An 11,846-nucleotide genomic window follows, 5' to 3' on the forward strand; every position below is an offset into this window, starting at 1 on the left:
GTCGTGTGCTGCCGGGATTGTGGAGCTTTGCTGTCATTGTAATGCTATCCGAGGAATGCTTGACGAGAGACAGGAACAGCACCATATGCAATTGTTATTGACGAACGGAAAATCTCTGTCAGTGTTCATTCCTGCAGATGAAGTGAAAATCGATTCTCTTCCTCTTGTGGACTTTTCAGAACACCTACGAAAAACCTATCGTAGGGGTGCTGGACACTAGAACAAAGCCCTCACTGACAATAGGCATCTTGTTTGCCAGGGATGACACATGTACACAACAACATTAACGCACATGTACTAGTCAGCGGTTGCAAGAAATACCCAGGTGAGACTGAGATGGGTACAAGGTTTGTGAATGTCCGCTGTTGTTAGTCTCCTGGGTCAGCAGAATGGCTGGGAACGAGACTAGTGCAAACTTGCACAGCGAGAAAAGGCGGCGGGTGCCTCCTAGCACGGTCGGACATGTCCGGGTACTGAAGAGTGGCTGACCAGTGCTCCCTATCTTGAGATTGAAAGTAGGTGCGCTCCACTCACAGACATATCAATGTTTTACTTGTACCCGTCCCCAAATGGGATCAACGTGGGATACTTTAGGAGTGACCAGCCTCCGGTATCCATGCTCCGGGGAAATTTGGGTAACTTGAACGCGTGAAAATATCACAGCTGACCTACTCACCGAACTTGTGCGCAACCAATGATTTCGAAGGCGTCCATGTACTTCACCGAACTCGCCTTGAACAACCATCGCGAACTACTACGCAACTTCATTTCATTCCTGGAATCTTGACGCCAGTGTACGGTACCTCCCTATGACCCAGGTACACACCACAAAGACCATTCTAGCAAACTGCTGTCTTCGAATGCAGCGCTCACCTCACAGAACGATGCTTTTACTGGTCTATAAACTGGCAAATTTTTGCTTCTTCACTTCCATATCTGGTTCTCAGTCCGGTGCGAGGTGGTGCTAGTCTTCCCTAGGTAGGCCAAGGAATCGAAGAAAGAATATCATCCCTTCACGTTGTGTACACGATAATGGGAAGCGACTTTCTTATATTCACCACTCACGACGAATGTCCGCGGGGCAACACAAATGCCGCCCACAATGCACATTGTCAAAAACGCGATCGATTTCTATGCGTCGTGATGGGAAATACCTGGTGTCTTTGTTGGTACCCTCTATATTTTGACGCGCAGTCGATAATCGTGTTATGTCACGGAGGGTTGTATGAATCACGCAGGATTTCCAATGTGTTCAATCCCTAAGCTACTGTAGTACTGGAGTAGTACCGGTACAATATTCCTGGACGCCGTTAGGCTCAGGTCTGTAAACTCCTTGTGACCGCCGATCATACCGGACCGGAGGCCCCGGTCACGTGCATAGGTCTCCTTTGGGGTTGGTTCTCGGTAGGTTGGAGTTTTCCACTCCTTACACTATGCATCATCGTGCAGACCACCTGAAAGCATTTAGTTGGATGTGTGCTTGAAAATCATGCACAGTGGCATGCACCACTTGTATGTCGACGATGTGGGAGCCAGTGACAATGGTGCGATTGGCTATGAGTTTTTACGATGAGGGTACGCGTTCGGGACATCACAAGGTGGTCCTGAATAATGATCTGCGGCGTGCAATGTGCATTGACGCTCTTCGGGTTCATGAGTATGAGTGTTCTGTTACATGTCTCTCACTATTATATGTATTTCGACAGCCAAGAATGGCGTTGTTTCCGCCTGACATTCCATACTGAAAGGAGATGTATAATTTCTCTCTTTCTGCCTGACTTTCCACACCGAAAGGACATTTTCATTTCATCACTCTATATTTCGCGACCAGCTGCCCAGAGGGCTAATATATGGTATGGTGGTACATCTCCTAATTTGGAACCGGACGCGACTTAGACACACTACACAACCTGCTATCGATCACAGCGTGACGAGGTTCTCCGGACTCAACTAAACGATGACATTGCGCCACCAATATCGTCGAGAGTGGGGTTGATGCTATGACCTTGTCCCTTACGGTGCCCTGGACTAGCCAGCATGTCGGTGGTACCCTCATTCAACGACCCCGTAACTGTCAGTAGAAAATCATATTGCCTGGTCAGAAGGGTTGAAGGTTCGAACGGGGGCTTCTTCACTGGCAAAAGTGTCAGTACGTATTGGAATCTAGATCCGAAGCTGACTGATGTCAAGACCAATTGGACGTTTGCAATCGAAAACTAACAACTTTTTTCCTCACCAACCTGCCCCTCCATTTCTTAACAAGCCTTTTCTTCCTCTAGACACCTGACTGACCATATATGCACGACGAAATGAAAGAAAAAGTTTTGTGCAGGCTGCTTTGTGTCACACCCGACGATTCGGTTTATCCAATAAACACAATCTGGTTGTAATTCCAGACGTCCAATGATCGATAGTGTACCTTGCTCTTGAAGGAAGGGCATAGTTTTGATCTCTGGTAAGCATTCTCTTCTGCCTCAATTCTAGTAACAAGATGAACGATGTCTGATCAACAATGCCTAGGTGTCGAAGGTTGTTGGTGTTATTATTGACCAATGGCGTTATAGGACTTAAGAAGAGCGGGACCTCCCTTGGGCGAAGTGTCTAGTAACAGTGCACTCAAGCATTCTCATTCGCTGCCAATTTAATGATGGAAAGAACCATGCGGGCCGAATGCGGATCAACAATGCCGAGTTTCCCGTTGAGGAACGTTGGATATTGGCATTGTTGTCTAATGGTGTTATAGGTCCCAGGGATAACGTTCGGAAGAAGCTCAGAAGCATTAACTGACACTCTTATCGGATTGGACTCTTGGGCCTGCCTAAGCTGTGTATCTTTACCCACGGATCTTTGTGACCATCGTTCATTATCCCCTGTCCGTGCTCAGCGCTCTGGCATACTTAGCCCCATTCGTGATTTGGACACCATAACCATTGCGCCCTCACAAATATCTCCATTTATTTGCGAGTGAAGACGATAACCTTTCACCTTGGAACCAATCTAGGGTGAAGTGGTCAGCCGGGACCTCGTGTTGCGATCAGGTGTGTTCCATCCATCCAGATCGAGTTGGACCCGAAGTGTAAACTCTCCCAAGTTTTCTGAGCGTAAGTACCTCCGACGCCAACTGATTCATGATTATCTACCTGATTATTGTGTCATGTGTCCCAGACCACTTCGTCGGGTGGTCTAATTTTGAGTATAGCTTCTTGTGATCTGTGGGGAACCCCGTTTCTGCATTCCAGGCCAATCATATCATCCATTCGGCCTCTGCATTCATTCATTCTCTCCGTCATGCATCATGCCATCTAGCGGGAGCGCTATCGCGTTCGCCCCAGAGTCAGACGGAGTTCTTCTGACAAGAATCCAAGGCTCCAATCGTATTACCGCTTCAGGATAGCCTGCCCTATGCGCTTTGGCTGGCTGGATCGGATAAAAGGGCACAGGTTTTTCGTTCGTTCGTCAGGCTTTTGTCTCTGCAATACCTGTTCCCCATCGCAATATTCATACTCGTGGGTCCCTTTTGCCTCTTAGTACCACCGCACCTTCATACTGACCGTAATCAGCATTAACCATGGACTTGGCAGTTTTCGTATTGGCCCCCGTAGTGCAGGGGTTCAAAAATCTCATCGAGGAGGATGGTGCGGTCTACACTGCATTCGACGAGATGTTCCGGCAAGCGGCAGCGGCGGAGGCGGCAGTGGCAGCAGAAGCAGCAGCAGAAGTAGCAGCAACAGCGGCCGTAGCAGTGGAAGCGGCACGAGCAGCGGATGTAGCAGGAGCAGAGGCTGCGGCATTAGCAGCGAAGACGGCGGCATTAGCGGTAAGATCGGCGGCCGCGGCAGGAACAGCGCAAGCGGCAAGGCAAGCGGAAGAAACAGCGAACGCCCAAGTGCAAGCGGCAGCGGCAGGGGTGGTGGCAGCGCAAGCGCTAGGGGCAGCGGCAGCAGCAGCGGCAGTGGAAGCGGCAGCAGCAACGGCAGCGGTAGCGGCGGCGGCAAAAGCAGCGGCAGCAGTAACAAAAGCGGAAGCCCAGGTATATATTTTCGTTTTTTTGCGGCCGTTACGCCTCTCATTTCAGTCTAGGTCGAAGACTATGTGGAATTGATGTTGGTGATCAATACCCTTCTTTTGACACCGCCTAGATATGGTCTAGGCCCAAGTGTCATGGCGTCTAGTGTTCCGTTCTATGCTGTCATCTCCCGTTTCTGCAACACCCATGCTGGCTACGAGGCGTTCACCAATCCCAGAGTCAACGCAAATTTATGCGGGGTGTTCACCCAGTGGCAGGATTTCCTCGTGGCGCCGGAATCCAGGGTCGTCCTTGGTGATGGGCCGGGCGGCTGGTTCAGTGACATCGCACTCCGTGCTATGGTCGAGAGCGCTGGTGGAAACCCCGACCTGCAGACGTTTCAGGACTTCTATGTTTGCGTCCCCAATGCTGACCACTACGGTTTCGCCTCCTATGACGCCTTCTTCACCAGGCAATTACGACCCAATCAAGCTATTCCTCCCGACAACAATCCATTTATCATTAGATCTGCATGCTCGTCTACCGTCCACAGGCTTTACACCAACCTCAGGAAGACGGAGAGATTCTGCATCAAAAATACCCCCTACTCCCTCCGCCACATCCTCGCAGGGGATGAGGATGTTGACACCTTCGTCGGCGGGACTCTGCTACAGGCTATGCTTGGATGTACCGACTACCACCGTTGGCACAGTCCCGTGAACGGTATTGTCGTAAGGACACGCCTCATTTCTGGCACGATGAATCCACCACCAGTCCCCCATCCAACCTACTTCGCTGGTCTCTTGGACGGCGAACGTAAGGATCTAGACGTCATTACCCGCTCGCAGGACTTTGTCACGGCCATATCTACTCGTGCTTTGATCTTCATCCAAGCTGATGATCCCGTTGGCTTGATGTGCTTCGTGGCTGTTGGCTTATGCGAGGTGTCGACTTGCGAAATTACCGTCAATGAGAATCAGGTGATCCAGAAGGGAGATCCGCTGGGTACGTTCCGCTTTGGAGGATCTACCCACTGCCTCATCTTCCGACGCGGCCTGAACGTGACGCCGATTGACCAAAATTTGGTGGGATCGAAAGTGCAAGTTGGTCAAGGTATTTTCAACGTAGCATAAGTAGCTTCGTTCGCATGTTAGTGTAATCTTACAAACAGTGTCTCGTGTGTACGATAGCAAGGTTGAATCGGTGTCTTAACGTATTTGCGTACGATGTAACGTTCCAGGCTTACGATGGCAATGCCAGGCCCCAGTAGTTTGCTTGGTTAAGCCTAAGGTGCCCCGGACATCCACACTCGGACAGTATGCCAGATGTCGAAAGGAGATGTTTCGATCTATCTACTGCCTCACACTGTAAAAAGTAAAATCACTAAAAATCAGTGTCTGTGACACTGAAGTCGTGGATGCATCTTTTCAGTGTCATCGGTTTGACAATGATTTTAAGTGTCAGTGTAAATTGCATATGTGATTTTCAACGTCAGTCAAGAAAATCAGTGTCGTAGCATTGAAAAACAGTGTCAAGTGTAAAAAAGCTCGTCTACATCTTCCATCTCACTCTCATTCTCCTCCAGGGTGCCCTCCCATGTCCCCATATCTGCAAAACCTCGTGTGGATGCTGCTGACATTCAATCAATGATACCCCACTGTTTACCTACAGGGACCAGGCCCACCACAGCCTTTAAGCTTTGCATGTCGGTGACAATTGTTGCATGGCGGGACAACAAGTAAGTATTCTCGTTCGCAGCATCCTTTCCTTTGGTATTCCATGGTGTGATAAGAGCAAGGACGAGTGTCTTGCCACTCAGAGAGGCGAAGAATTTGTTTGGTGGCAGGGTGAGCATGAATATCTTCTCCAGATCACCATACCTGATAACTCGAACCAAATGATGATTACGTGCCTTGAGAATTACTTCATACTGGTTACATATGATGTCATTAAACTGACTGTGTAGTATTAGTGATATCGAGCACACCTTGATGTAGCAGTTCCTCCTTGCTGGAGCTGCTGGGCTATGTGAGACAGCTGCTGTCCAGAAGAAATTGCCACCTCCACATATTCGAAGCTTTCCAGCGAATAGGGTTGGGAGTGGCAAATGGATTTTCACCTCGCTCTCTCGCTTTCCTAATACCTGAGCCACATATTGAGTGATCTTTTGCTGAAGTGAAGGATCCTGCTGAGTGACCCTCTTGAATGGAGGGTGAATGATATGGTTGGGGTCTGATGTTGGCAGCACTCAGTTATGTGTCATGAAACCAGAAAAGATGGGTACTTACATCCCTCAAACACACATTCAAATACTGTTGGTCCATCATCTTCATGGTCATCCCACAAAGCAAGTTCAGCTGAAACATCATAGCACACAGAGAGTTGCTTGAGTATGACAGAGTGTAGCAATGTGTTGTTCAAGTTGCTCCATGGCTGGCATCAGGAATGCATCAATCACTGCAATGTCCCACAATACCTCTCCATGAAGAAGCTCCACATTGTCCAGGCTGGACCACAGTAATGAATTCCCTTGGTGACGTGAAGTAGACTGTGGATGGTGAGTGTGCATGCTGGCAGATGTTTGATGCAGTACTGATAATAATACCTGACAAACAAAAAATAGCTTTGATGAGTATTGCTGAAACACTCAGCATCGAAGGGAAAAAATGAAACACTAACTTCTCATATTTTTGTACCCATTTTTGTAACCATACTTCGATGTCACCCACTTCTTCCTCCATCAAGTGAAACCATAACATGAGCTTCATCAATGCACTGAGTTCACACGCATGCACATAGTACTTCTGCTTCGGAAACCGGTTTTCAAGTAAAATGGGTGCAATGTACAAGAACCAGAAGCACCATGAATTGGCCATGAATTGTGAGTGATTGGTGGCAATATTTCCTAGAACTCATATGAATGCTGCAGGTATATGTTGCACAGCAGCCATCATTTCTTGTGTGATCTCTTCCCATACCTTCGCTGTGATCCTAAATTCATCAGTGCTGGATTCAAGACCTTTGAACTGCCTGGTCCATAGATTGACAAGGTTTGGGATAACATTCTCCAAAAGGAGGTGAAACCACTCCCAGGGCGCTGAGCATGCATAATCCAGTGAACCAACTCTCTGCAGTCCAGGTAAACCATGAATACCTGTCTTCTTTGCGATCCTTCCCTTTGCAGCCTTCGATGGTGCCTCACTGATGTTCTCGAAAGTAGAGATAAAATCATGGTGGGTGCACATTGGGAGATGTTCTGGATCCCAGATAAGGGGGTTTGGGGTGTTCTTTGGGGGTTGCAGTGCAGCATAGTGAGTCTTCTCTAAACCGCACACTGCCTTTATCTTGCACGATCAGCATGGAAAGATGGAATTATGGCCTTTGATCTCCAGGAATTTCTGGATCACGAGGATGTCTCCCAGTTTGAAGATGATGTACACGTGTAGGTTGAACAAGACCCTCTTGTCAGTGTCAAATGTCAGAACTCTGTATGTGAGTTCGGCCAGCTTGTCATCGAGAGGTGAGAGGAAAGATGAAAGCTCCTTCAGCTGCCTTGGTCTGGGAATGATCCCAACACAGATTAAATGTTCATGACAAGTGCATTGAGTCGGTGGAATATTAAAGTTTTGCAGTATAACTGGTGTCGCCATTGGTCCACCTTGATTACTCTTGTACAACAGATAGCTATCAGTGCAGAGAGCAAGTGCGATGTCACGGTGATCACAAAAGTAACAATATGGAAGCCTTTTACCATCCACTTCAATGTATTCCCCTACCAATTTCTTGTAATGGGTGCCATCAAAAACATCTGAGATACTGCCAGGGGTTGACTTGTAGCTCACTCGATAGTCCATCAGGTGGATCATTTGAGGGCTCTGGAAGAGCCCTTGCAGTTGTGGGAGAAGAGGAAAATACATGAATTGACAGCGGGGTTTTCAATTAGGTTTGAACCGTGGTTGATGACAATGTGGGCAAATGAGGAGCTGTCGGTATTTCCCAGCATAGAGAATACACAACTCGGGCAACAGTCGTACTTGACAGTGGTGATGGCTGCAAGGCATGTGACGTGTTTGAAGATGACATATTCAGAGTTGAGGTTGATTTTGTGATGGAATGCCCAACACATCTGCTTGAACACAGTTTGTGCAATCCTCCCCCTCACAAGTAAATTGAATGCTTGGATATTGTCCCTGTCACTGTCAGAGAGGATGTCATTCCCTATCACAAAATTCAGTTACAACAGTTGATGAACCAGACATTTTTTACTTATGAATTTCAAAGAATTCATCTGCAACCTTTCATTTCTCAGTGCAATCTAGTGTATCCATAAGCTCCTCCATGCTCCAAAGCTCCTCATCCAAGTCTTGGTCCTCCACCCAATCCCAGGAACCAAACTCCTCATCTTGCTCAACCAAGGGCTCCACATGTGAGCCTAAGCTTGAGGATCTATCATTGTTGTCATCAGAGGCATCTGGATCAGGACTTGATCGGTCTGGAATACTGTCATCATTGTCTGACAAAGATATGCTGATCAGTTAGCTTGCTAGGTGGTTAGGCAAATACAAGAACATGAACCTGAAACCTTGGGTGCAGTAGCATCAGCCTCTGCATCCAAGTCTGACAAAATGCTCTCTGATGCTCATATCTGCCCCACAAGGCCATTGTTTGCTAGGTCCCTGTAATGCTGGCAGCGCTGCTTGAGGCTAAGTATTTTTCTGCATGTTGGGAGACAATGACACTGTTTGCAATAGTTTCGACCAGGATGAGTCTTCACCCTGCACTTGTGCTGCATCATGACAGCACCATGGCAGTTGTACCCACAGTTTAGAGACTTGAAGACTTGACAGAATTTTCACGTCATCTGAGCACATGAGTATCACGTGACCTACCTCACGAGCTGTTTTGCATCTTCCCTTTCCACCCCTAACAGTCATTAATTCACAATGGTCAAAGCGCCAAAACCATATAATGTGAAGCAAGCACCACAGCTATCAACCATTGGTCAAGTGATTGTGTCACTACAAGAACAATTAGACTCATATACTCATAAGTCAGATCCTGTGCTGTATGCCATCTGAATGATTGATAGCATTTATCTTCATACATAGGAAACCAGTGTGCTGATGACTTGGACTGTCACAAAAAGAAGACTAATCAAGAACGGGACTCCTTGATAAATGGTAGCAGCCAGGACTTGATTCCCTGACCAAAGGGCTGCCCAGGACAAAGCGATGGAAAGGGCTACAGTATTGTCAAGGCGATGGGCCTCTTGAAGAAGAAGGAATTCTTTAATCACCTCAAGGTTGTATTTTTTTTTTCCATAGATGATGCTGATCTCACTGATAAAAGTAGCATGGTATTTGCAAACTTGCAAACTGGAAACTTGATACGAGTCAAACAATAATGCAGCAAAAAGACAAGCTACTCATTGAGAAAGTTATTTTTCAGGTGCGTTGCTGTCATATATATGCATATATGCATTATAATCTCTATGTAGGTGCAATTAGAATACAAGATATTCCAGAAACACAAAAATGCATGGCCAGTGTGAGATTTATTGGCACAATATCTGCACAATAGTTCACAGTTAGAGAAGAAAGCTACCTCAACCCTTGAGGTGCATGATGCAATAAATGATTTCGTTTAATTCACTGGGACTCATCGCAACTATACGAAACACAGCACAGGATTGGGAAACAAAAAGCAGAAGAGATCTGTGGTGATGAAGAATCAGATTTTTGGGACACTAATGAGGACACATCCGTCATTGACTTTGATCATCTGCACTTGGAAACAGATAGCCCAAGTGAAGCAAGTGACAATGACAGCAGTGAAGACCTATCAGAAGATGGGCAAGACAGCGACAAAGACAAAGACAATGACAATGACATGGCGCCAGTCAAGAGAAAATCTACAAACCTACCAGCCTTGGAAGTATGTAGCAAGACATCCAAGTCTGGCACATGCAGATCATCAGGTGAGTAGCATAGATGATTTGATATGTACTAATCATCTACGGGCCATTGTAATAGATCATAACAAATGTCCAAGTCATCCTCAAAAAAAAACAGTGCAAAGAAGAATCAGAAGATGAGCATGGCGGTGAAAGTGACAAAGACGACAATCTGGCGCCAGTCAAGAGAAAATCCATCACACCAGCCTCACTGGAACACACTAAATGTAGCAAGATGTCCAAGCCCTCTGGGCAACTATTGGGTGAGCTTCGTGGATCAGACCTCATCCATCACTAACTCTCTCGTCTCACTAGATGATAGCAAACTTTGTCCTCAGAAATAACAGTGGGAGCGAGCCAACATCGCTGAAAAGCAAAAGATGGTAATGGCCAAGCCTGACCCCAAGGCAAATGAGTATAGCAAGCTTGATGACAGTGTAGGAAGTATTACCTGATGTTCAGTCATACTCACCAAAGCAGAATGCTCAAGCAATGAAGGCACTCTCAAATTCGAAGGTATTCTATGTGGGCTAACAGCAAACCTGTACTGACACCAGCATTACAGACTGCTGTAGGATGCTCTATCAAGATCATGAACATGAGATTGCCTCCAAACGAGGATGAGGACAAGGATGACACCAATTATCATGAGCTCACTGCCACCGCTGCTGCCAACAGTCCCATTGCAAGTCACCAGCCACCAAAGACGTGTCCTGGAATGGACTGTGAAGATGCAATCCCTGACAATATCTCTGACCAGCTCAAGACTGCCTTGTCCACCTATGTCGGCCTTGTCAAGGAAAGGAAGACCAATATTTGTTTGGAGACAGATATCTGTATCTTAATCAAATGAGAGCATCGTCGGCTCGAAGCCCTCAAGGTCACAGAGGCAAAAGGTTGGCCAGCCACAAAAATCGAGTTCAAAGATATCCCCTCTCACATTCTGGAAATGTATGATGAACTCAAGAAACTTTTGTTCGATGTGGAAGCACACAAGAACCTCTGGCTCTGGACCTGTTTCAAAGCCAACCTCAAAGTGAATCATTACACAATAGCGCAATTTGCTCAAATGCACATCCCTCCAATGTCTTCAGCAATATGGGAAAACTCACGCTGCAGATAGTAAGTAGTCTGCATTGTGTTCCTTGAGAACATTTAAAACTGATGACATCCCAGCTATGGTTCGAAAGGTGCTGCAATTGTTATGCACATGCTACTCCAGCTATTTCCACCAACAACGTCCACTGACGCTTTTCAGCCTCTTTCACTTTTGCAGTACCTAACCTACTTCATAATTCCCCATGTCATCTGTCAGTTTATCACTCAAGACTTCAGCCTTTTGTCGACCATGCCCACACACAATATCATGGTAGAAAGTAACGATGTTGGCAAACTGATCAATCCCAAGCGTGATGATGATGATGAGCTCGATCAGATCAAACGTGCAATGACATTTGCTCTTAAACAGAGAAACCTCAAGGGCCAAATGATCCATGACACTGCTAAGGCACTGGTCACACTTCAATATGCAAAGACAACTGATGTTCCAGGCACGAGTGGTGTGTGTCTTTTACTTTGATCTCACAGAGCTGACAGCAATAGGATCAGTCAAACGCTTGCCCAAAACTGCGTCTTGTGCTTCGTCTACCAAAGGAGGGAGCCCCTTGCACATCTAGTGCTTCGGGTCAGCAAGAAACCATTCAGGTCTGTTGAAACATAGCAATTTGACCACAGAATCACTACACACCGCATTTCAACCATCCAGGTCACCACAAGCACTAGTGGTGCTTGCGTAAACACAACTATGAGTCATTCTCAAGTACTGGGGAAAAAGCCTCGTGGCTGGCAAAGTAAGAAGGCCCCCAAGATGGTTGAACAGGATCCTCA

The 11,846-nt window shown here is 46.8% G+C and overlaps 1 protein-coding gene across 1 annotated transcript; it reads left to right on the plus strand.

Annotated features, from left to right (window-relative positions):
• Window positions 1–10,345: 10,345 nt before the first annotated feature.
• F5J12DRAFT_899311 (uncharacterized protein) lies at window positions 10,346–11,635 on the plus strand (the record flags this gene model as incomplete). Its single annotated transcript, XM_051748163.1, has 6 exons — window positions 10,346–10,396; window positions 10,440–10,475; window positions 10,525–10,777; window positions 10,832–11,081; window positions 11,136–11,518; window positions 11,568–11,635. The coding sequence occupies 6 exons, from the start codon at window positions 10,346–10,348 to the stop codon at window positions 11,633–11,635; spliced, it is 1,041 nt and encodes a 346-aa protein (XP_051594201.1).
• Between the last annotated feature and the right edge of the window lie 211 nt (window positions 11,636–11,846).

This window comes from Pisolithus orientalis (assembly GCF_024613125.1).
Source record: "Pisolithus orientalis strain OTSU chromosome Unknown F5J12scaffold_127, whole genome shotgun sequence".
NCBI classification, from domain to species: Eukaryota; Fungi; Basidiomycota; class Agaricomycetes; order Boletales; family Pisolithaceae; genus Pisolithus; species Pisolithus orientalis.